Source organism: Perca flavescens, chromosome 20 (assembly GCF_004354835.1).
Source record: "Perca flavescens isolate YP-PL-M2 chromosome 20, PFLA_1.0, whole genome shotgun sequence".
Classification (NCBI taxonomy): domain Eukaryota; kingdom Metazoa; phylum Chordata; class Actinopteri; order Perciformes; family Percidae; genus Perca; species Perca flavescens.
The window spans coordinates 24,501,651-24,526,671 of record NC_041350.1 but is presented as its reverse complement, the minus strand read 5'-3'; the positions used below and the strand labels follow the sequence as shown (position 1 = coordinate 24,526,671).

The following is a 25,021-nucleotide window of genomic DNA, read 5'->3' as shown; positions in this document are numbered from 1 at the left end:
AGGTCAAACATTTTTTATCATAGAATTTGATTTATGATCAAATATCTGCAACATTAATGACATTCCCATCATCCTAAGCTGTACTTTGTGTATACTACAAATTAGCAAATAACTAAAATAAACATGGTAAACGTTGTACCCGATAAAAATCAGCATGTTAGTATTGTCATTGTGAGCATGTTAGCATGCTAGGGTTAGCATTTATCTCAAAGCACCACTGTACAGCATGGCAGAGCTGCTAGCATGGCTTCATTGTTGCATGTTGAGGAGGCTGTTGCCCAAATGCGATGCCACAGGAACATCCCAGTACATCATCACCGTTCCTGTTGCTTTAGTCTGACATAAACTGGTTCTCACGATTACTGAAAAGCCTCTTCACTTTAAGAACAAACTCCAAACTACATTTTCAAAAGGGACAAAAAGATATACTTTCTTTCCTCCTGTTAATAACTATACATGAAATAAAGAAACAATGCTGAACATCAATAAATTACTTAGCTATACACCTCTTTGCAATAGATAATTTCAATAACAATATTACAAAACTACCAGGATTCAGTCACCTACAGTAAAAAAAGCCAGAATGAAGCGAGCTGCTGTAGCACCTTATTCAAAGAGCTTCACAGTCATCATCTTTAACCCATTGTCAACACATGGAATAGCCTGGAATAGCCCGCTTTTATGATACATTACACCAAAATCCGTCCCTCCTGTTTTGAGAACTGCACCGCAAAGAAAGGCTGCAAGAAGGCCTCGCTTCCAGTAGCATTTTACATGGCGATGCTGTAAAACAAATTATATATATATATATAATTTTTTTTTTTTACAGGCGATACAGAAGGATCACACAAGCTAAGCCAATAAGAAAAGCGTCTCAGGTACACAGGTGAGGATAGGACAGTGACGCGGCTGAGATTTCTCGTGCAGGGATGATAGCAGCTTCTGACCTGCCTCAACCGATCCACCCCCACCTCACACACACACACCCCTCTCATGCTCCCCCTGGTGTTTTAAATGTGTCAGGCTGTTCAAGACTGACGGCAGGAAAGTAATATATACAGGATATTGTGCTTGTTAATGTAAAATAAGAATGAAGAATAAGATATACTGAACTGTAAGCTGATGGTATGCTGGGGGCAATTTTTTCCAAGTCAACTCATTTACAAAACAAGTTCAATATTTTAGGAAAAGTGATACCACTTTCATGGCTGTACTCTAAATATGAAGCTACAGCCAGCAGGCTGTTAGCTTAGCCAGCTTTGGACAAAGCCAGGCTAGCAGCATCTCTACAGCTCACTAATTAGCACATTACAGTATAACTTGTTTGTTTAAAATTGAAATGTAAAAACGAGACATTCTGGTTTTAAGGGCTGTTATGTGACTATATTTGTGCCCTTAAAACCACAACATGTCATTTTTACACATCATTTTTTGTACAGATTAAACAAATGAGATATAGTAGTTTAATAAGTGAGCTTTAGAAGTGGTTGGGTGACATATTTGTGAATTTTTGACAGAGCCAGGCTAGCTGTTTCCCTGTTTGAGGTTGAGCTAACTGACTGCTAACACTAGCTTCATATTTAGCATACAGACATAAGAGTGGTGTCAATCTTCTCATCTAACCCTTTGCAAGAATGCAAATGAGTGTATTTTCCAAAAATGTCAAACTATTCCTTTAAGCAGATATTGTGATCCCTGCACAAAGTTCATCAGTTTGAGATTATTATAACAGGATTTCATCTTCCTCAACTGTAAATCTGGTCGAAATACAAGGTACACATTGCAAAGCATGGTCCATTTTTGTCCTGCAGATAGTTCATGTGTCCAAGGTTTAGGCATGATAAAGGCATGGCTCAGCGCTGGATGGGGCCTCTTACAGAGAGTCATGGGGTCAGTCGGTCAGGGGGACAAGAGGAGGTGGGGAGAGGGAGGGGGAGGGAAGGAAAGGGTGAGTGTTGGATCATAGTCATTGACTAACATGATGAACCCTGGGAAATCCTGGAGAGGTTTTCCCTAGCCGGTGGTGGTGAGTCTTTAGCACACAGAGTCAGCGGGATCTGCGTCTCCGGGAGAGTAGAAGTCAGGGATGGGTAGACCAGTATGCAGTGTGATCTGGAAAAACAACATACAAATATATGGGTTAATATTAAACATGGCAAAGAAGGTTGGTTTTGTGCCTGCAGGTGGAGTCGTTGAACAATTTCCTCAGTGAGTGAAGTGTTTTGTCTTGGAGGCGCTTGGCTTTCATCACCCAGAGACAGCATTAAAAACCAGAAAACTGACTGAGAGCAATAAGAAATTCAGCTGCTAACTGTTGTTGAGTCTTTGAAGCTTCCTTTTTAAAGGTTTAATCCTCTGAGCCCATATTTGTAAAACTTGAAAAGCAGTTTTAATGAATAATAACTCCGCTCATATGATACTTTGTTGATCTACAAGTAAAAAATCTCTGTTTCTGCCTGCAGCACTGCTCGGGGAGGGAGAGCCGGGGACAGCTATAAAACAGCACCCGCTGGAGCTGTTTTTCCATTTAATAGAATGGTGCATAGATAAAAATACTTGAGTCTTAGGTCTGAATATCAATACGAATAATGTGTCCTCAGGTTATAACAACCTTATAAATAGTTATACATTTTGTAAGAAGATTTAACAATCTTAAAGGAAAAGTTCTATATTTATTTGCTTTTTTGCCAAGGGGTAAATGAGATGATCAATACCACTTTGATGTCTTTCCCCCCTAATATGAAGCTTCTATCTGCAGCCAGCTAACTTAGCTTAGCATAAAGCCGGGAAACAGGGGGAAATGGCTAACTGTCACGTGTTTAATTCGTATAAAAACCATAGTAGAAAAGAGTTTTTTTTCTGTACGCTAACAGGCTGAAGCTTCATATTAACAGACATGAGAGTGGTATCAATCTTAATAAGCATTCATTCATTTATTTAAAGCCACTTGAGGAAAAACAAAAAAGGAGAAATCTGTATGTTAAGGGATTCATTTTCCAATTTTCCAATTCAGAAATGGAAGTAGTTTAAATTAAATGAGTAGCCACAGTTCATATATATATACAAACACAATATCAGTCTGTACCTGGACATTTCGGTTGAGACTGATAGCGGGGTAATAGACACCCTCCAAGCCTTCAAAAGCCACTGGACCCTGCTGCTCATCATTGATGAGGAAGATGAGGATGCCACGTGAGAAGTCCAGCAGAATTCCTATTGTAGCTCCTTTACCGATGCCGCCGTCCGTCCTGCACCAGAGAAATTTACTGAAGATATGACGCAAATACTGCTGCTTTAGTCAGTATCATCCTGCAGAATATTTGTCCTCCCATCCTGTAAGTGTAATGCTAACAGAGCTAAAAAGTATATTTACTGTACTCAAGTACAATTTTGAGGTACTTGTACTTGAGTATTTTCATTCAAATATTGTAGTTTTTACCCCACATTTGAAAAACTACATTTATGTCACATCTTTAGTTACTTGTTACATTTCAGATTTAGATATTATTATAAAAAAAAAAAAAAAAAAAAAAGAGTATCAAGATCTTATGAAATACAACACATTGTTACAGATTAAACCAGTGGTTCCCGACTTTTTTGGCTTTTTACAAAAAACCTGTGTAATATGTCAGAGATCTATGAGTTGTTAGCAGTTACACCAAGCAGACATTTCCCTTCTAAACTTGGTTTCATTTGAATAACTGTTTGAGGCCCAAAGAGATAAAATGATCCAGTGTTTCACATAAAAGCAAACATGAGAGAAAAGTCAAAAGTAATGTCTCTTTGTGACCCCTCTGATTTATCTGGTGACCCTTTGGATGGGCCCGAACCCCTAGGTTGGGAACCACTCGACAAAACTAGCCAACTGTATATAAAGTAGTTCAAACTAGTTCTAAACTATTAGCTATTCCTGGAGCTTTCAGCTGCATTATGGTCTTTTATCAATGGGCCACAAACACAAATCAATTCAAATTCCCTGGATTGGGTTGAATGCAGGGCTTTTAGTATTTTTTTATATGAAATAAGACTTGGACTCCTTACCTGTTAGTGTGTGAGTTATTGTGCATGAACCAGGACCGGTTGTTGTCCACGTACATGGCCCAGGCCTTGTCGTCCTTCCCCAGCATCACGTCCTTCAGCACGTCGGCCCGAGCGATCCCAAAAGCCGGGTCTGGGTGGTTGTCATAGCGATCCACGGTCATTTCCCAGTAATGAACGCCGCGGGAGAAGGCAGAATTACCCATGACCACCCTATCGTCGTAGCTGTTGCACGACACTGTCAGGTTGTCGTTGGAGAGGACGATGTCCGGGTGAGCGGAGGCCGGGTCAAAGGTGAACCAAGCAACTGCGTGCACACACACACACACACACACACACACACACACACACACACACACACACACACACACACACACACACACACACACACACACACACACACACACACAGGGAGAGTTACACACACTGTTGTTTAGCATCAATAATATCACCTGATGAGATGGTCATGACTTTAAAAAGACAGTGACATGAATCTAGAGGCTGGAGGTTAGATGAGGGGAAGTTACACTGTAAACACTTAATGAAAGGAATCATAATTATATGAAAGAAGATGAGAAGAAGAAGATTCACTAACAATATTATGTTTAATATTCTTATGGTTAATTCTTAACATACTCTACAACTTAACTAATAACTTGATCCTAATAATCTTAATAATATTATAATATAAAACCTGTGTCAGACAGTCTGGAAATGATAATTGCCGTTTGTTTTCCCGTGGCGTGGGGGGGTCTTTGTGAGAGCTTAATGGACCTACATTCACCAGATGGACAGAAACATGACTTCAATTGAATGATAATGCTGTTCTGCATCTACTGAAAGTGTAAATATGCAAATATTTGCTAATTGTTCGTCACATAAACTTTATAGGATGATAAAATGTCAATGTAGCACTGCCCCCAAGTGGCAAAAGTGGCTTTAATTTATGCAGCACAAAGAAAATTCTAAATTTCCATTAATTGTATTGGGTTGGTGGTGTCGATTTAAAACCTCAGCAAATAAAACCACAACCATCTGCCTGGATTGACATCACTAGGGGTTTGTTTTGGTTTTTGTAATTTGGGTGAGCTGACCCTTTCACTTTCTGTGAGCTATTGCAAAGCCTTACACCGCAAGCAGCAGGCTAAATCAAATGCTAATAACTTTGCAAACAGTTTGACACAGGGTTGTAAGTATATTAACATAGCTCTATACTCTACACAGAGAAATATGGGACTTTAACAGATGCCTGTTTGCGCTTTATATGGGCTCCACTGGACTTGCTTGTCCACCATCTTTCATTGGTGTCACCATGTGCAGTAAAGTTTCATTACATAGCTTTATTTCCCAAAGGAAATAAAACAAAGACATTTATTAGAAGCCTGTAGCGAATGTTTAATAAGTGCAGCCCACAGAGCGGCAAACTGCCCACCTGCTGGTTTGAGAGTGAAGCACTGCACTGATGACACAAGCAATGGCAACGAGGGGGGATTAGTGTGGAAACAGTCAGCAATGAGAGCTGTCCATACCTGTGCCTATAGATTGAATATCACATGGAGGGAGTCCAGCTGGAATGTGAAATGAAGGGGGGAGTAGAGAAGGAGAGGGAAGAGGGGAGAAATAAAAGAGGGAAGGAGGAGTAGAGCGTAGCGAAGCAGTAAAGCAGACAGTGTAGAGGGGTCGGGAGGGATGGAGGAGAGGGTAAAAACCAGGTTTGATCAGGCAGCCCAAACAGCACAGATGAGATCCTTAAAAACAAAAGCAAAGAGTTCCTAGAAACAGATCAGGGGAGCCTTCAAAAGAACAAGCAAAAAAATAAAGGAAAAGACATTTCTGATGGAGAAACGTCCTCCTTTCCATGCGGGAAATAAAACCGACAAAATCAAAGCCCAGTTGTCCAGGTGAAAGATGACAGATCTCTGCAAAAACACTGAGTGGTTAGATCACTTTGTGCAGCCCCCAGCAGCTGCTGAGTGCTCTCTCTGCCAGGTAGGGAGGCTGTCTGGCGCTTTCAGGTCCACTGATGGATGACAAGCTTCCCTGTGTGCAGAGCAGCATTTAACTAATGGGAAAGCAAGCACATGGGTGGATTATATACAAACCATCTGCTACTGGATGTACCTGGTTTAAAGGCTCAAACACACCCTCAAACAGAGTTCACATCCCGCTGCTGCTTTTGGGTTAAAACCTTGCAATCGATATTTTGGAGGCTTTTACTGTTATTATGTTTGTGTTACATGAAAGAAAAAAAAGAGGATGAGGATGTTTGATGGCCCGCTTTGATATCTCTTTGAACCCATCATTTAAAAACTCAAAGTGCATGGTTTTAAATCTGAAATAAGAAAAAGAAAAGTGCAAAAGAAGTGGCCATATATGTTCTCCTTTCCCCTAAATTTCTAAGAAGTTGTCTTTTTGAAGATGCAAGGCTTAAGTCTGGCAGCAACAATTTATTATTCTTAAGATCTTTGTAAGATAAGTCAAAATGTTGTGCTGTTAATGAACGCTTCACATCCAAAAGAAGAAGGAAACTGAGCCGGGACTCTAGTCTGTGATCTCAGGAAGTGATAGTAACTACAAAATGATATTATTATTATTACTGTTATTAGACCTGTGATAAAATACCTGCCAGCTGTTTGCTAGAGCACAACATCCTGGGCAATCAGATTGGATTCGTCATGGCATAAATCCAATACGATATCAAGAGAAATGTAACCAAGAAACTTTTCAGGATCTAATCATGCAAAAGAAAATGTGCACAATAACAACAAAGAGTAAGAACGGTGTTACAACACCTGGGAAACACAGGGATACAGTAACAAACATGTGGCAGGCATTTGGAGAAGCAAAAGTCCTGAAAAAAAGGAACAGCAAGTGACAAACTGATTTCAGTGTTGGCAGTGGTGACACTGTTTCTCAATCAACTCAAACCTAGTTTGCCATTTCTTGGCACTTACTGGCAGATAAATCTACCGAGCTCTACTTCAGACCTGCTGCTTTGAAAAGTGTAGCTAAATACTGTCGATAAAGGTTGCTTGCTTAATAAGAAATATACGCAGGCGGCTGAGTTCAGTACTGCCAGTGAAGAAGCATGGATGAGTCTATTATATTGGCAACTCAGACTTGAGTCTTGGCTCTATTTGGACTCTAACATTTTGGCAATATTATTCTAAATACAGACTGAACAAATAAATGAATTCTGTTTTGAGGGTGTTTTTTTCCCCTTAAAGACATACAGCCATATTAGTAGTATGAGAAGGAAAAGATGCTTAACGTACTCTCAGAGGTCTGCATGATCAGTGTCTTGCTGTACTGGCCCACTCCGCTGGCATTAAAGGCCTTCACTCTGGACTTGTATGTGCTGTTGAAGTGGAGCCCGTCCACTGTGCAGATGGTCTCTGTCCCCACGTACACTTCCTGTAAAGACACACAAATGCTTCCTGTTAAGGTGGCAGATACATCAAGTGCGTAAATGTGACACAGAGAGAGCCCTCCTTCGTTTTTTAACCCGCACGACTCTGCCTCTGAAGGAGCGTCCCATTTGGATTTGGGGCGGTTGATTGTAATAAGCGAGAGTGTGAGTTTGTACAACTCAGCGTGGGTGAGGCAGCCCACACCGGAGTATAAATAGACATGGGGACACACAACTTGCCAAGCTCAGTGTGGTGCTGCGTTGGCGAGCCTTGATGACTCAGAGGAGAAAGGAAAACTTCCCTCTCACAAATCGGAAAGTAAATAGTTTTTTGGCAAAATGTAGCACCAGATATAGGTATTACATAAAATGATTCGGGTTCAAGTTAAAGACAATTTAAAGCACACAAACACCTTTAGTAAAACAGTCAACTTAAAAGGTCCAATGTGTGGGATTTCTCCCATCTAGCGTTGAGATCATATATATCATCGCAATCGACTCTCTCGCACCACGCAGTTCAAAGTACGTATTACAGCTACGGTAGCCTTCACGCTTCAAAGAGCCGGTCTCTTGCTCTTTTCAGTATCCTTTTTCTTTTTCTGGGGGCAAAGAAGAAGAAGACTCCTGTTCCTGAAATTTGGATTTTGAATACGTGTGGTCCTCCATGTTTCCGTCTTCAAACTTGCCGGGGCCGGGAAGCTACGATACCCATTAGCAGCATTAGCAGCACCTGTGAGTTTATCATGTGACAGCGAAAAAAACGAAAGGCGGAGCAGTATGTCCTGTATGTCCCTTTCTGGCTAAGGTATTTCAAGATGGCGCATGAATATGGAGCGTTTACCCCAGTTCATGCGAATGCAAATGTAAATTTTCAAGCCAAAAGGAATACTTGGAATTGATGGTGGTGGTAAATTAAATATTCATGAAAAAGGACAAGTTTGTGAACGTGCAACACAGATTTTGATAATGAACAACTAAACACGTTACACTCTGGACCTTTAAACACAATAACTACCACATTAAGTCAGCTAACAGTTAACATGCAGATGAAATGTCTCCAAGCTGTAACATAATTTGGCATCGACTGATTAGCAGTCAGCGGATGCAGTTGGTGAGTCTGTTGGCAGATTGGATGTAAATGATCACCCTCTTATGCAACAGTTGTGATTAAGACAGAAGGATGAAGGCTCATACAGACAGACAACTGGCTTCAGAGATCAAATTAAAACAGGATGCCTCTACAAACAGCTGCTGGACCATTCGCATTACACAGGGAGTGTTTAGCTGATGCTCTGCCTACTCACAAAGCCCTAAAGTTGACATCTGTTTACAGTTCTAAGAAGTGTAAAAGTCAATAACACACTTACACAAACAGAACATTCAATTCAAACCACTTTCATTATGTTGTTTAGAGGAATCTGATAACCATGGTGTGCTTTTTAGGAGCTATTAGAAGATGGCAACATTTGAGAGAAGGCTGAGATTGAAATATGGGGACTACATTTGGATCGTTGTGTTTTGAGGCTCTGTTAACCCTTTAAACCCTAGGCTGTTTTTGCATACTTTTCTAGATGAATAAATGATCTAAAATTGGGGAATCTGAGATGATCTACTAACTCTATTATCTATCTCCTTAACTACTTGGCCAGGGGATTCATTCCAAAGTTTAACATCCGTTTAACAAAGTAGAAAGATCTCCCAGATTGAATGTTATGCACTTTACAGGTTTAGAGGCCGGACACAGATATCCTCTGCCATTGTACTGAGAGTATTGTTCGGGGGGTTTAAGTTGCCATTATAACAAAGCCGGGGCCTGGATGTATAGAGAACTGAGGAGGGTCTTAGCTGGATGGATTACATGGTGCACCTCTGGAGAGGGTTTGACTACCGCTTTGATCCCAGATCACACTTCTTACGGGATCATCCCAGCTGGCAGCTACATTACAGACCCTTTCTCCTGACGTCGTGTCCCTACAGTGTGTCACATGAGGTGCTCTAATATCACTCAGAGCTGCGTGGTACGAGAGAGCGATTTAAGGCGACAAAGCGTTCCTTTCACATTCCCCTGGCTGAGCTGGTGTCCTCCATGGCAGCGAATGAAGAAGTCTTTGTTGAGAGAGAGAGAGAGACGGGTGGTGTTCTCTAAAGGTAAATTATTACTCTAACTGGTCCTTTTTTTTCCACTTGTTGTCTTGTAATTTAAATGTAAATCCAACAAAGATTCCCCTGTTGAGCTTTTCCCAAGTAAAAGTAATGTCTGTCTTCTATTAAAGTCGACAGATAAATCCTAACGGGCGGAGACAAAAGAGTACCTGCGCAGGGAAACCTACCCTGAACGGCCCCATGTTTCCATCGTCCAGCTCCAGGATGTAGCCATCCACGGCGATGGTGGAGAGCGGCGGCTGTTTCCATGACAACGTGGCGCTGTTGTTCTGAGTGCAGCATTCCTCCAGCTGGAGCATGGGAGCAGCTGGGACTGAGGAGAAGAAAAACCAGGCCAGATTACAGCCTAGTGAGATACGAAAGGACGGCCGCACGCACGCACACACACGCACGCACGCGCACACACACACACACACACACACACACACACACACACACACACACACACACACACAGGATATGACTCAGCAGTGCACAAAGACCTCAATATTTATTTATAAATTAAATTATGAATTTATAAGTTCAATTATGTTCAATTATGAATTTATAAGTCAATAATCAAAGGCATCCATATCACAAATATAAACACACCAAACCTCTTTGACTTTCTGAGTAATTTACAGAATATTTTAGCAAACACTTTCAGTGTGTCAGAGATATCATACTGTGTAAAGCAGGTATCAAACCAAACACAAATGTCTAAGCACACATCCAGCAATTTGTGATTTTCAAAGATTAAGAGGTCATATGCAAGAAAAAGCTGTCTCTAAAAAACGGCAAACTTTTTACAAAAACAAAGCCCATTAGTGTCCATAATACATTACAAAGATACAACATACAGAAATATTATAGGTAAAATTATGTTTTAACATTCATATTTCAACAATTCTCTTGGTAAAATGAGTCCAAAACCTTACTATAAACCAACGATTCAGTACTGCAAACACTGCAGGTGCTGTATATTATAGTGATTTTTCACAACAGAGATCAGTCTGACTACAGAACAGCTCCTCCACAGGCTGGTAGGGATTTACTGTCTACAGTCGAGAAGACTTTAGCTCTCATGAGGGCTTGAACTTGCCTCTTTGAGTTTATAGAAAGTTGCCTTCTCTCCTCTAGCCCACTCTTGTCTAAGTCCCTCAGGTGTCTGTACCCATTATTTCCTCTCTTTTTACCTTTCATCTGGACAAAGTCCAGCTGGTGGATGGTCTGCAGGAGGGGGCCGTTGTCCAGAGTGAGGTCGAAGTCGCTGGTCATCCTGGGGGTGAGGGTTCCCTTCCCCCACTGGCCCTCTGTCATGCTGACCCTCCGGATCAAGGCATCGGAGATCTGAGGACAACGCATTTATTTACAACTAAAACTAACTGAAACGGAACTGGGACTCCAAACCCATTCTATTGAATGCCTTTTACCAGGAAACGAGGGAATAATCAGGACATTATCAGAAAATTAGAGGAAAGGAAATGTTACTGACATAAACACCAAACTTATTGTTGAAATAACGTCTTAACATACTGTATTTCCCTATTTCCCCACTATTTCACCATAATGGGTAAAAGGTCTCTCCACACAGGCCACTGTCAAACACATACATTGATATACTGTGATACTGTGTTTGCTCATCATTTCATCAGATTCAGCTCAACACTGAAGTTTATTAGCTATAAAACTGTCAACTTAAACCAAAGATGTCCAATAAGTTTGATTTTAACAAGGTGAAAATGCTCACCAAAGGCAGTGAAATCATCTGACAGCAAATAAACTAACTTCAACTGCATCTATCAATTCAGTTTTGGTTGTGCTTATTTTTCACTTTGAAATTCAACTTTATCTAAAATGTATTGGGTCTGAGTCATATTCTTAGCTAGTAATGACTGATGTGATCCATTCTCCTGGTCTTAGTGAGGACTCTGAATCAGCTACAGTCATGTTATCAACTTTTTAGAGAGAAGTGTACAGACAGCGTTTACAGACATCCAGCCTATTGAAGATGAACGCATGGCGAAGTTTTTCTAAATCCTGCTGGGACATAAATCCTTTAAATCTTGATATATGCTGGAAGCTGCTGTTATAGTTGTCTTAATGTGGATGTTGCAATTTAGCTTCATGACTAAGCCAAGATTACTAGCTTGGTTTGTGGTCTGTAATGTTAGCGACTGAAGCCGAGCGCTAACTTTGAATTGTTCTTCTTCAGTTTGTTCTTTTTTTTGTTTTAACTGGAGAACATGTTGGCACATCCAATTATTGATTTGTTGAATGCACTTACTCAGAGCTTGTATGAGACCACAGTTATAGTACGACATTTGATGTTTTCTATTTGTATCTGAGCTAGTAGGAACATGTAGATGTTGAACAGAATAAGCATGAGAATTGGGGAATATACAATTTTTTCTGACTTTCCTGTAATCTTTGCCCTAACCTGATTTCATGGCTGATTTCACTTCTCCAGAGCTTAAAAAACTATTGAAATATAGCAATAGCAAGAGAAATCTTCTTTGGTTGAGCCAAAAAGGTTGGGAACTGGTGCACTGGGAAACATTTTGCATTTTGCTCCACTTTATTAATGTAACTTGGGGATAGGGCTGGGCAATATATCGATATTATATCAATATCGATATATGAGGCTAGATATCGTTTTAAATTTTGAATATCGTAATATGACTTTCCCGTTTTAAAGACTACATTACAGTAACGTGATTTATGTATTTTTCTGAACTTACCTTACTTCTAGCCGTTTTATTATTTGCCTTTACACATTTAAACAATATATTCACATTACTGATGATAATTCATCTGAAATCGACATCGAGATATCTGGTCAAGAGTGACAGTATGGTGACATTTGATTTTTTCCATATCGCCCAGCCGTACTTGGGGAATGGAAAAAGGAGACTTGTATTGTTTTGCAGCTTACCTGCAGGAAACCACTGGGGTCATTCTCCTTGATGACTTCAAGACAATACTCCATCAACCCCGTGGTCTGACGCAGCTTCACCGTACAGTGGGAGATCTGATCCCGAACCACCTGGGGAATAAAAGGGGTAAAAAAAAAGAAGAGAGGGATGATGGTGGAGAAAAGAAGAAAACAGCCACGAAGGGAATCAAGTTATGCATGTATAATACAACAACAACAACAACAACAACAACAAGCATACAGAAGATAATCATATGTTAATCACCACCCCTTTTCCTGTAATTACTCTGGAGTGCAATACGAATAAAATACACAGAAGAGGGTTTAATAAAGTGTGCAAGTGCTGTAGAGTATAAATAGGACAAAAAAGAATAGGGACAACTGGAGATGCAGAGAAATTAGAGGGGAGTTAATATACAGAAGATGGCAGAAATGTTGTAAATGAGGGAAGAAGAGGAGACAGAGAAGGCAAGAAAGCACGGCAACACTGAAAGGAAGGACAGAGAATTGAAATTGAAGGAGGAGGCTGGAGAACACAGATTAAACATGGCTGTTAATGGATGAAGAGACGCTGAATGAGACGACCAGCAGGAATACCGATAATGAGATTATCAACAGGATTGTCAAAGTGTTTGATTGAGTAAATCTGTTCCCTCTTGAGACTCGCTCACAGATTGAAGGAGTAAGAGGAGGCTGAAGGGACATCGGCGACATGATCCTGTTATTGACGTTAACGGAAGGAAAGTGACATTTTGTTTTCACACGTGAATGCGTGTCAGCATCACCGGTTACATCAGAGATGTGATGAGCCAAACATTTTTTTTGTTTTTCTGAGCAGATACAGAATCAAGACATGTAGCGGTTTCTGAGTTACCTGTACGCAGTTATTGAATTTTGTCTCCGAAAACACATTCGACATCAGTAAAATCAGTCCTCTATCAGTTTCTATTGCTGCCCTCCCCATATTCATAATGCATCTCCCCATAACACGATCTGAATACAATGGAACAGATTTAAATCAATAAAAGAAACCCTCCTTATCGCACATACAACCAGATATTTGATTGATTTGATTGGATATTTGATAGACCTGGGAGATTCCCACTCCGCTGCTGACACTACTGATGTCCACAGAGCCTCCTCGCAACAGTGTGAAATAAACGGAGGTGCTGGACCGAGGGTTGCTAGGTAACAGAAACTTCACTGTTGCTATCTGAGGGGCTCCAAGGCTGAATGGAGAGGAAAATCCTTTCTGCAGGCTGACAGAATAGAGGAAGATGATTTACTGATGACTGAAGTCACAGCGCATCAATATGCAAGTACTGTACCCCTGACATGCAACAAACTGTAAAGACTTTCATACAATTAGAGATTATTCTGTATGTAGCATTATTGTAAGGCACATAGAGTCAGGCTTTACAAAGCCCCCTTTTTAAGGCAGTAATCAGTAGGAGTGTGAATCTTCACTGGTCTCCCGATTCGATTACGATTATCCTGTTAACAATAAGAATCGATATCCCGATGAATCACGATGCGTCCCGATGCATCACCTCCTCAATATTATTATATATTGCTAAACATGGTTTCCATCAACAAATCAGTCAGATATATATGAACTCCCCTTTTTATTGTATCTGCTCTTAAAAAAGATACTTCCTGAATGTAGAGGGGAGATGCAGAGAATCGTCTAGGTTCGCATTGCAATGCACTGATGCAATGATTCAATTTCCACACCCCCAGTAAGAAGAGTTCAGGATTCTAGCATCATATATTATAATATATCCATTTTTCTTGGGAAATCATTTACAGCTGAGATAACCATATGTGAATTCAGATTTATTTCTGTCTGCTACAGTGAAATAAAAACCTGACAAATACAGGAACATTATCCAATTATTCTAATATTTCTATAAACTGCATAATGTCCAAATCAACACGCTACATCACAGATAAATAAAGGCACAGCTATCTCAACATCATGCTGTATATATCGCTATATCACCCTTCCCTAACATTATGTGTGCAAATATTCAAATATATTGATTGTGGTCAAAGTGGCAGAATCATCTTCAGGCTACCAGTGTCCCAAACACAGAATGATCAATGTTTTAACCACTCCACATCCAGTTTCCTTTTATTTCAAATGATCTTGGCTGTGCAGCATAAGGGGAAAAAAGGGATCGAAGAGGGTGATTGTGTTATGTTATCACTTTGCTTTTTCAGTTCATTGGTTAGGGCACCCCTCCATGTTTGTCATGCTTTATTCAAACATCAGGGAACTGAAAACTTCTGTTACCAGTTTAGTTTGTTTGGGCAGCTGAAGACAATTTGATCTGACCAGCAGGCGGCTTCAAACTAACTGCAGGGAGATTCTTGAAAATACGGATTTTAGTTCTGAACCGCTAAGGACCATCTGATCTCCTCATCGTCATGTTTCCTAGTGTTCTCCTATCTGCTGCAAACGCCAGGGAAGGTAAATTTAAGCAAAATCCCCAAACAAATTAATCATGTCCAGCTGCAGAGTCTGGAATCACTTTGTTTTGTGCCTCCTTAACTCTGCCAAAATATAATCACTAAAAGGCCGCAAAACGAATCCTTCGGTCCAGACAGCGTGAACTTTAATAAACCAAACATGAAAATGCAACTTCTCCTCCAAGGTTCCAAATAAAAAAATGCAGGTCTGATTGCACTCTAAGAGGATTAAATATTAACTGCAAACAGAATATCTTCAAGTAAATAAATATTTACAGAGCTAATCATACTCTAATTATTCCACCTTTTAGTGCTGTAATCAATCAGCCAGATGAGGACCGTGTTTAACCTCTCTTCCCATACAATGACGAGAGGAAATCTCATTCCAGCTCTGATGATTGGGTCTATTTTTCTCTGGCTGAGGGCCAAACCCTGGCTGCTGTGTCACGCCTGGAACATCCACACCCCTGCAGTGGCCTGGCAGGGCTCCAGGAAGAGTTTCTCACTGCTGTCGCTGCCTGTTTAACAATCAGAGTTGCTGTCACTCTTCCTCTGTACGCAGCTGGAATCACAATCTCTTAATCCATAGGGGACAATACATGTGGAGGAATTTTGCAGAGAACTTTTTTTTTTTATCATATCTTGTCCTTTTCCCTGGTCCTTCCTTTCCCCCTTCTCTCTCAGACTCGACACTCACTGCCTACTGAACAGCTTTTCTCAGCATTGCAGTCATCTTTCCTGGAATCTGCTTTAAAGCAGCATCGGATTGAGATATAAGCTGCCAGCGGCAATACCGCTCTGCCTGCTGATCAACAGATAATCAGTGTGAGGAAGATTCATTCACCTGGATTTAACACAAATGAAGGGACAGCGGCAGTTTGAGGTGGGAGGAAATTAAGCATCCTGAGAGAAGGGATGTGGGATTAATAAATTACAAGAGAGGTGGATGGAGTGCAGGACAGTGGTAGAGGGCAGAGCAGTGTAAGTGGGCCACAGTTTCTGCAGAAGCAGAGATGACAGGGGAGCTCACGGGGGGGAAACAAACTGCATCCTCTGTCCTCTCAGACATATGTGGCTGTCGTGGTGATTAAACACATCGTCATACAGAGTCACAACAGCTCGACAGCGCTGCTCAAACAATCCCAAACAACGAGAGGGCAAAATTAATACAAACTGATGCTCAGAGAGCACTGACACACACAGGAATATGTTTCTTTGCAGTTATTATTCATGTTTGGAACAGCAGCTTTTCATTACATTTCTTCATCCAAGGACTGGGATGAGAAATGTATTCTCTTGCCATTTGACTCACTAAAACATGTTACTACTCTTTTTATAAAAGGAGATGCTAACATGACGTGACAATAGATTCTTAAAAAAAAATTTTATATTTAAAACCTACAGTCACTGTTTTTGTGCCAGTTGGGGGCAGTGGAAACAAGCTGTAAACACAACATTGACATATTTTCAACATCTAAGTTGAAATGAGGAACTTGTTAGCAAAACCTAGTGAATCTTAGTCCTACATTATTCTCTTTTAGCTCTGTTTTTGCTCTCCACCTACTCCAGAGGGAAATATCTGCCTCTTTAGCTGCTAAATCTGCCGTTTGATACTAGATACTTAAAAAGTGGCCAATATTATCCAGTACCTTGACAGCTGCACATATTGTCCTGTGAGTGAGTCTGCAGGACATGCTGCCTCTTTCGTGAAATAAATAACCCGTTTTATGAGTTTCTGTTGTAATTATTAGGCCACTGCGGCACTTTTGGCCTTGTGAGATACTGGGGCTGCAGTCTCCTAAGCGCTCCATTTACAGCAGCAGCACAGGCCTGTGTACAGTCAGTCATGACCCTGGCATACAATCCATGACAGTTTGACATTATGGAAGTGCATGAAGATGATTTAATGATACGGACATGGGTTGAAAGAGGCAGAAGAAAGCGAAGAGAGACATCAGAAGGGAAATGGATGGAGGCAAAAGAGGTTGATTAAAGGTAGAGTAGTAAGAGGCAGTGGTGGCCTAGAGGTTAGAGATGCGAGGTTGTGTCGTCGGTTCAATCCCCAGACTGACAGGATAAAATCTGGGTGGGGAAAGTGAAAGAGCAGCGCCTGTCCCTCCCTCATAGCACCACTAAGGTGCCCTTGAGCACTCAGCTCCAGTGGAGTGGCTCAGTGGCCAGCAGATCAGACTGTGGTAGCACCGGGCAGCTTCCAGGTATGAATGTGTAACTGTGTAAATGTGATCAGGGCCTTCCTGCAAAAGAGAGGCTTCCTCTCAGTGAACCTTCCCTGAATAAATAAAGATTAAAATAAAAAAAGAGAGGAGAGAAAGAAGACAAAAAGAGATACAAGAGGGATGGTGGTGGGAAACATGACTAAAGGGATTAAAATCCCCTCCTGCTTTGCTTCCTGTATGTTACACGCTGCAGTGATGGTCAGAGAAAGTGACAAGTGCCACTTCCACAGACACCCAGCTGTCAGCGAGGATCAGGGTGCTTCCTGCTCGGCATTAATGTGTCTCTTACTCAGAGAGAAACGCAGAGGAAATGCTTGAGCTTCACTTCTATTGATGTAAACATAACAAGACATTCAATGGCATTTAGGGCTCACATACTGTCAGATATTGGGCTATTTTCATTATTGACTCATCGGTCATTTATTTTTGTATTCAATTTTTAATCGTTTAGTCTATGAAATGTCAGAAAAGGCTTATTCAGTCCGACAAAAAGTCCTACCTCAAATATATTCAATTTAGAATAATATAAAACAGAAAAAAGCAGCACTCACATTTTAGAAGCCGGAGCTAAAGACTGTTATGCATTTTTTTTTTAGCTCAATATTAAATGACTAAAATGAGTTAAGCTTAAACAATTAGTTGATTAATCAATTACTCAACAGATAATAATAATCAGCAACTACTTTCACTCATTTTACAGTAGAAAAGCCCTAAAATCTCCAAATATTTTCAGCAGTTTTATATAGTTGGAAATTTAATATTTTTGGGTTTGGGACTGTTGGTCGGACTTTATTTTATTGTCTTTTTTAGACTAAATGATTGATAGACAATGAAAATAATTGTTGGTTGCAGCCTGAAATTGTCTTTCTGTCGATCGACAAAAAGTTAATTCTTCCACCAAGTACTAATATACTATTAGTATAAAATACTGATGAACAATCCCCAGATACTGACTGCAGATCCAACTGCAGCCATAAAAACTTCTGTTCACAGTGAGAGAATTAGTCATTCGATATTTGCCTCCGTTTTTTTTTTTTTTTTTTTTCCTGAGTTCATGTCTGTACAGTCCAAACTGTTCCCCATGTTTGAGCACTTGAATGAGCAACACACTTAGTCAGATGACGAGAAGCCAACAGGGAGGTCAGCAAATCACGACAGTGGAAATAAAAATAGCCCCGGTGCAGCTGTACTCATTAAACGACCCGGGCTGGGTATCCAGAGGATGGAGCATCCGGTGGCAAAACGCAGAAGATGCAGACTGACTTTCTGATTCACTTTGTGTTTCTCTAATCATTCCTCAGAAGAATCCCTCATCAGTGCACTGCCGACTCTGTGAGCTCGGATCTCCCTGATGAAATACAGTGAGAGGGACTGACAGAGACAGCGTGCCTTGGTTTGATCATATTAAATAAATTCTCCATATCAAAGCACTATACTGGTGCTTAGCTTAGCATACATACTGCCTAAAGGAAAAAAATGACCTTCTTAAATCTTGTTTGTTGAATCAATACAAAAACCAAGAGGACAAGCTTTATTTTTAAGTATATTTCCATAATTTACTGACATAAAGTGAGAAAAATGGCTGTCTGAAAAATAGAAAACCAGTCTAAAGACTTTGGAAAATCGCTACCAGTCTAAGATCAAAAGTAGTCAGCTAAAAACAGGGCTGTGCCTTCAGTATTTACGTCTTTAAATTCGACTGTTACACACGTATAACAAATAGGGGATTTAGAAGCTGATTCTGATAAAAAAATGAAAAAAATATATATTTAAGTTTAAATATATAAAGAGATTTAGTATCAGGGCCCCCAGAAAAGGGTTTTGGTAGTTTGCCTTGGCTATAAATTGCAGAGCACCACTGTATGGATGTTTAAGTGAGACAGAGTGAAGGAGCTTTTGTTACCGCTCAGTGTGACAAACCGCCATAAAACCACCTTCCTCCTCTGCTATCTTTATGAACAAACACATAGGTCAGTCCTCCTGATGTGCAGAAAAAAAGGAACCTGACTCATGTTATGAAGGACTACTTCTCTCGCCTCCACAGCTTCAAACAAGAGCAACACGTCCTGGTCACCATGGCGACCGGGCTTTGGCGTCCATGTGCAGGACCAGGAGGAGAGCAGCAGGAAGCTCTGTCGGAGATGCCAAGTCAGCTGCAGCGGTATACATTTGTTTTAATTGATTTTATGTTTTTTTTATGGTTTCTCCTCATAAAAAGAGCTCCATGTGACTGCATCAGCAGGATTAATTAGGGCACCTCATTAGTTTCTTAATTGGACATGTATAAAATGCAAAGCTGGCCTTTTGTTTTATACAACACTCTGCTTTTCATCTGAGATGCTACGGTACATCTGGAAAATACACAAAGAGCTACATTACCATCAAGAGTGCACCGGGACAGAAACGTGTCTCATTCAATTACAGCTGCAGGATGGCCTCTGCCACTGAGCCACATGCTAATGAAGCAGAAAGCATTCCATTGACTGACCATGTCAGAGGGGCTCCAATTACTCCAGAAAACAAGCCATGCCTTCAGTTAACCCCCCTCCTTTTACTTCAGCTGATCTACCTCAAAAGATCTATGCTACCCTGCAGGAACAGATGACAAACACAGAACATGTGAAACTAAGAGTTTCTTGCATCCCTGACTCTGTGGGAAACTCCTATGATGGAAAGCAGTGTCCCTGAGTGTGTGAGCAGCGCAGCAAAAAAGAATATCAGATCTGTCATGGGGAAATGTGTCTTTCTGGCATTAAGATTCGGCGAAAAACACATGGAGGCACTGATCTGACAGGTGGGATCAGATCAGCGCTGAGATACATTGGAGTCTTGGAGGTGTAAACGTGTCCGATGCCCCACATTAAACATCCATCCATCACTTAACAGCCGATAAATCATTAACGGAACAGATTTTGCATTTTAAGAGCGCACAATGTTGCCCAAAACTAGGCCTGCAGCGCTGCAGTTTCTGAACAGGCAAGTTTAGAGCTGAAGCCGTAAACATGTTGCAGTGTGTTCCATCTATAGGCACAAAAAAAACAAAAAACTAAGTAATAGCTGCTGTAATTTTGACATTTGTGACACTGCAGGCAATGAATGTAACAGTTTGCAGCTTTTCTAGCTGCTGCGAGGGTGAGAGGTTTTATATTTCTAACCTGCAAAATGTATGAGTTTTGTTGCCTGGAGCATATTTGCAGCTGAATACTGGGAGGAGTACACACTGCTCAGAGTGTCAGTGTGTGTCCTTTGCATAGACAGTATATAAAATGGACCAACAGATCCTGTTACTCTGGACGGAGACCAGTGAAGGATAGCAGAAGCACTTTTCCGGTGATGGCTGAGCAGTAACGCGCAGCCTCCAACTGAGCTTGAAGACGTAGATGTGACGTGAACAACGTGTCTGAAAGTTGGAAGACTTCTGGTAGCTGTGCCAAGACAAATCTCAATCATTCCCAATCTTACAGAGACGGAGAGCGTAGGTATATGTAAGGAGATAACATGGGCACAGGATAATTATTGCTAACTAAAATGCTAATGTGAGTCAAAACTGCCTGCGAGCTTCTTCTGTACTGTAATTTCTCTACTGTGCGACAGTAAGTTGCGTGGTTATCACACAATCGTTAGCCTATTTTTACAAAAACGTCTGCTACGGAGCCATAATGTGAGGTACAAGGTAATGGAGCCTTTTATACATTGTTGTGTTTCTTTAGAAATAAACAATGGACAAATAGTCTTTAAACGCTTCAGATGTAAAGTTATTCGCTGTCAAAGTGACCTCAAAATGAATGGCAGTCAATGGAATGCTAACGGCGGGTGATGGCTTGTTAGCATCAAAATGGCGCCATAGGAGCTACAGGCTGTTGACAGATGCTTACCCCCTGGGCCTTTGTCCTCCAGGACTGGTTACTTTGCAGAGGGAGGGACAGTAGTGGTCTGATTCAGCTTTGTCTTTGGCTCTAAATATTTCAATTTAAAACTTGGAAGTGTTACAATAATTTCAAATAGTTAGTTGAGAGCAGAGTTAGATGCGGAGATCAACACCGCTCTCACGTCTGTTTGCCTACTATTGAGCTAGAGCCAGCAGCTAGTTAGCTTATCTTAGCATGAAGACTGCAAGCAGAGGGTATAGAAATCTGCCTACCTCTAAACTAGCCCCTCTAAACCTCACTAATTAACAGGTTATATCTTGCTTGTTTAACTGGTACAAAATACAAAGTGTAAAACAACATGTTGGGGTTTTACCGGGGGTTATGAGCCAGATTGTTTCTTGTTCAAGAGCAGTAACGTCCTGGAGTCTCTGGTTGACTGGTAACCGCCTGGTGATAACAAGACTCCAGGAGCATATGAGCGTGGTATTGGTTTTCTCATCTAACTCTTGGCAAGAAAGCAAATCATTTTCCCAATTACTGAATTCTTTCTTCAATGTTAAGCCCCAGTTTGTAAATGTGTAGAGAGAAAAATAAAAGAGAAATTCAGTTACAAAACCTCTCAAATGAAAAAAAAGGTAAACCTCAAAAATACACACAAAAGAAAAGAGACCGGTCCTCCTTGTAGAGAATTAAACGTGAATGAAATGAAAATGAGTTTTTCAATTGGTGAGTGACTTATGAGGCACTTCCATGAAATGCCTCACATCTAAATATTTCATATATGGAGGAAAGAGAGGAAAAATGAGAGTGCTCAAAATTTTGCTATGCACAGGCTGTGATTCTCAAACCACCTACACATGTGAAACCTTGATTCTACAGAGTGTCCAAGCGTGAAATTGGATGCTGTACAGCACAAATGTATCTCTCCCTCCTCCTCCTGTTGACTCCATCTGTCGGTTATGTCCCTCGTTCAGTGTGTTGCACACGGTGTAAAGACAAATGTCGCACTTTATGTCTCTGAAATCATTGGAATTGAGTTTTCATTTTTATGCTAAATCAAAAAAATGTGCATTGGTAGGTTGTTTAGTTCTGTGCTGAATCTTAAACCTGCAACGAGGACATCTTCTAAATGCAAGAGATGCAGAAAAAGCTTAAATAATTGACATTTGACACTAACCATTAATATTTCGATTAATTTCCGTCCTTCCAGGCAGCAATTGCTTTTAGTTCCTATCAGTATGCAATTGATTTTCTTACCAATCAAGAAGGCACCAGTTTCCACTATAAAATCAACTTACAAACACTTCAAACAATGCCTGAAATACCAAAATCATCACAAATATTGGTGCATTTATTTTAGTCAAGCCTATGTTATTATTGCAGACTGTTTTTCAACTTCCCAAACAGGATGCGTTTAATGCAAAAACAGCCATAAACAGCCATATTCACATTCCACTTATTTATCTTTTTTACCTTCTTGATTATATTTTCCAACAAAATGCTGTTTCTTGTGAATGTACACAACATCTCATATATTTCTTTGATGTATATTTCTTTTGTGTGGTCATGCTCACTCACCTTCAGTTTGTGTTCGTGCTCTTTGTTCACTCGAGACAGCAGCTGGGCCTTGCGTCGGTTCAAGGCGTCGATGAGGGCGTCGCACTGCGCCACCAAACAGGCCTCAAACTCCACGCCGTTCTCCTGCAAGACAATAGGCAGAGGCTGAAAAGAATAACGCATCATGACTGAAAATATATAGAAGCTTTGAACTCAAAATACACAGTCTACTAAACCAAGCAGAGGGGACACTAATGAGTGATGTAGAATCACTTAGGCAGTCATTGACACCAATTTAACAGCATGATTAACACTGAAAATGTACAGAGATAATAAGATTTAAACTCGTAATGTTTCCTTTGAGAAAAGTTTATTTAAAAATGCATTGTCATTCACACGTCTCCTCTAGTAGTTAGCTATCATACAACGTGGGTGGATAAAATCATCATGAAGCGTCAGCAATTATGCCTCGTAGAGTTCGCTTTCACAATTCCCATGCCTCCTCTCCTGTCCTGCATCTCCCATCTTGATGGGTGTCGGTGGAGCGTCATCTGTGACGATAATCAACCGTGGCTTTGGATCCCACCTTCCTCCCCTAATCGGCCTCTTAAGCTGACCACAGCTTTGTCTCCACACACAGCAGAAGGTTGTCGAGCGTTTTAATCTATTCCTGGTCAATATATTGCACTTAGACTAAGTACTGTACATGTAATACCACTGAATGTAAACACAGGGACATTTCCACTCAAATCAATATCCTCGCTCAAACATTTAAAAGAACTGAAACCTGCAGCAGAGAAATGCTCTGCTGTTACTACGGCGAAGCATCCGTTTCATTAATTGTAGCTGCCTTTATGATGCCACTGTTCTTTACATCCTGACATACTGTGTCCACATTTACATCATAAATATACTTTAGTATAGAGCTGCAAAGATGAATTGATTAGTTGTCAACTATTAAATGAATCGCCAACTATTTTGATAATTGATTAGACGGTTTGAGTCCTTTTTAATGAAAAACAAAAGGTAAACAATCTCTGATTCCTGCTTCTTAAGTGTGAATATTTTCTGGTTAATTCACTCCTCTATGACACTAAGCAGAATATCTTTGAGTTGTGAACAAAACAAGCCATTGAAAACGCTGATCGACATTTTTTAACATTGTATAGACTTTTGCACACCTCTTTTGTCGGGCAGGTGCGTTGGAAGAATCCTGCAACGCAATTGCTTGCATAATGGTCAGTGTGCAGGATTCTTTCTAAACATTGTATAGACCAAACACCTAATTGATTAATGGATTAAAAAATAATAATTAAATTAATTAATTGACTATGAAAATAATTGTTAGTTGCAGCCCTATTTTAGTACAACTTTGGAGTTTATAACACTACATGCAAAAACAACCATGATTAAATTTACTCTAATTTAATATTTGATCTGTTGAAAATGCAAATAAAGTAGAGAACTTTGAATTGAAAGTGATGTTAAAGTCAGATTTTAACCAAACAGCTTCACTTTAAGTGTTGCTTTAAATAAATAGTGTTATTTTCATGTGCAGCACTATGGCTGGACAATGACTCCAAGCCAGGGATTACAAAATGTTAACAGTGAAATAATAGGATAAGAATTGTTGTTTCTGTCGATTACTGCAGTGACGTACGGTGGAGGACAGGGATCACAGAGGGGGATGACAGACGGGAAACAAGCTGCCAAGACAAGTCAGTGTATTGCTACTGGGATGGAGGAGGCAGTGTGTAAAGCAGCAGCAATTGCCTGCATGTGTATGTGTGTATTTAAGTACCTGGATGTGCTGCACCATGTTTCTCAGCTGAACCAGGAACTCCTTGGCCTCAGTGGCTCGGTCTGACAGGCCGTTGAGAGCCTGAGACAGCTGACCCTGTGGAGAGCACAGAGAGAAGACATTAGAGATGCAGCAGCAGCAATGCAGTTGTATGGCTTTGTACTGCATTCAAATAACAACAAATCATCACTCCATTGTATATAAATACGTGCTGAATTATCAGGACCAAAAATATTAAAGATCTTCACTAGACTCCAATTTGAGGATTCACTCATGCATGGATGTTTTGGGAATTCGCCCCTCTATAAGGTGCAAACTGGCAGCAACGTTACACTCTGCTATGTGACATACTAAATGCAACAATACAGCCAACAGGAAGTGCCATTCTCCATACCAGAGATATTAACAGACAAACAAAGTATGACATCTGTGATTGCTATACAGTATCTGAACCACACAGGACTTAATTTTTTAGGATATACTATAACTCCATGATATTTATTCAAATTATGTTATTAGGGTAGCAAGAAAGGAGAATAATCTTTCTCTTTTCTTGTACAA

At 40.4% G+C, this 25,021-nt stretch overlaps 1 protein-coding gene across 3 annotated transcripts in view; it reads right to left on the bottom strand.

Annotated features, from left to right (window-relative positions):
- Window positions 1–781: 781 nt before the first annotated feature.
- Window positions 782–25,021, bottom strand: part of trim9 (tripartite motif containing 9) — a 44,795-nt gene continuing 20,555 nt past the window's right edge. Inside the window, exons 2-11 of one of the 3 annotated variants that reach the window (XM_028565603.1) lie at window positions 24,461–24,556; window positions 22,681–22,803; window positions 12,525–12,635; window positions 10,786–10,939; window positions 9,778–9,923; window positions 7,314–7,452; window positions 5,568–5,606; window positions 4,042–4,345; window positions 3,086–3,248; window positions 782–2,112 (exon numbers count right to left, since the gene is read on the bottom strand). In XM_028565603.1, the coding sequence (XP_028421404.1) occupies window positions 2,035–2,112; window positions 3,086–3,248; window positions 4,042–4,345; window positions 5,568–5,606; window positions 7,314–7,452; window positions 9,778–9,923; window positions 10,786–10,939; window positions 12,525–12,635; window positions 22,681–22,803; window positions 24,461–24,556 (1,353 nt within the window). In that variant the 3' untranslated portion in view covers window positions 782–2,034. The remainder of the gene's footprint in view (window positions 2,113–3,085; window positions 3,249–4,041; window positions 4,346–5,567; window positions 5,607–7,313; window positions 7,453–9,777; window positions 9,924–10,785; window positions 10,940–12,524; window positions 12,636–22,680; window positions 22,804–24,460; window positions 24,557–25,021) is intronic. The other 2 variants (XM_028565605.1, XM_028565606.1) reach the window with 2 other exon arrangements.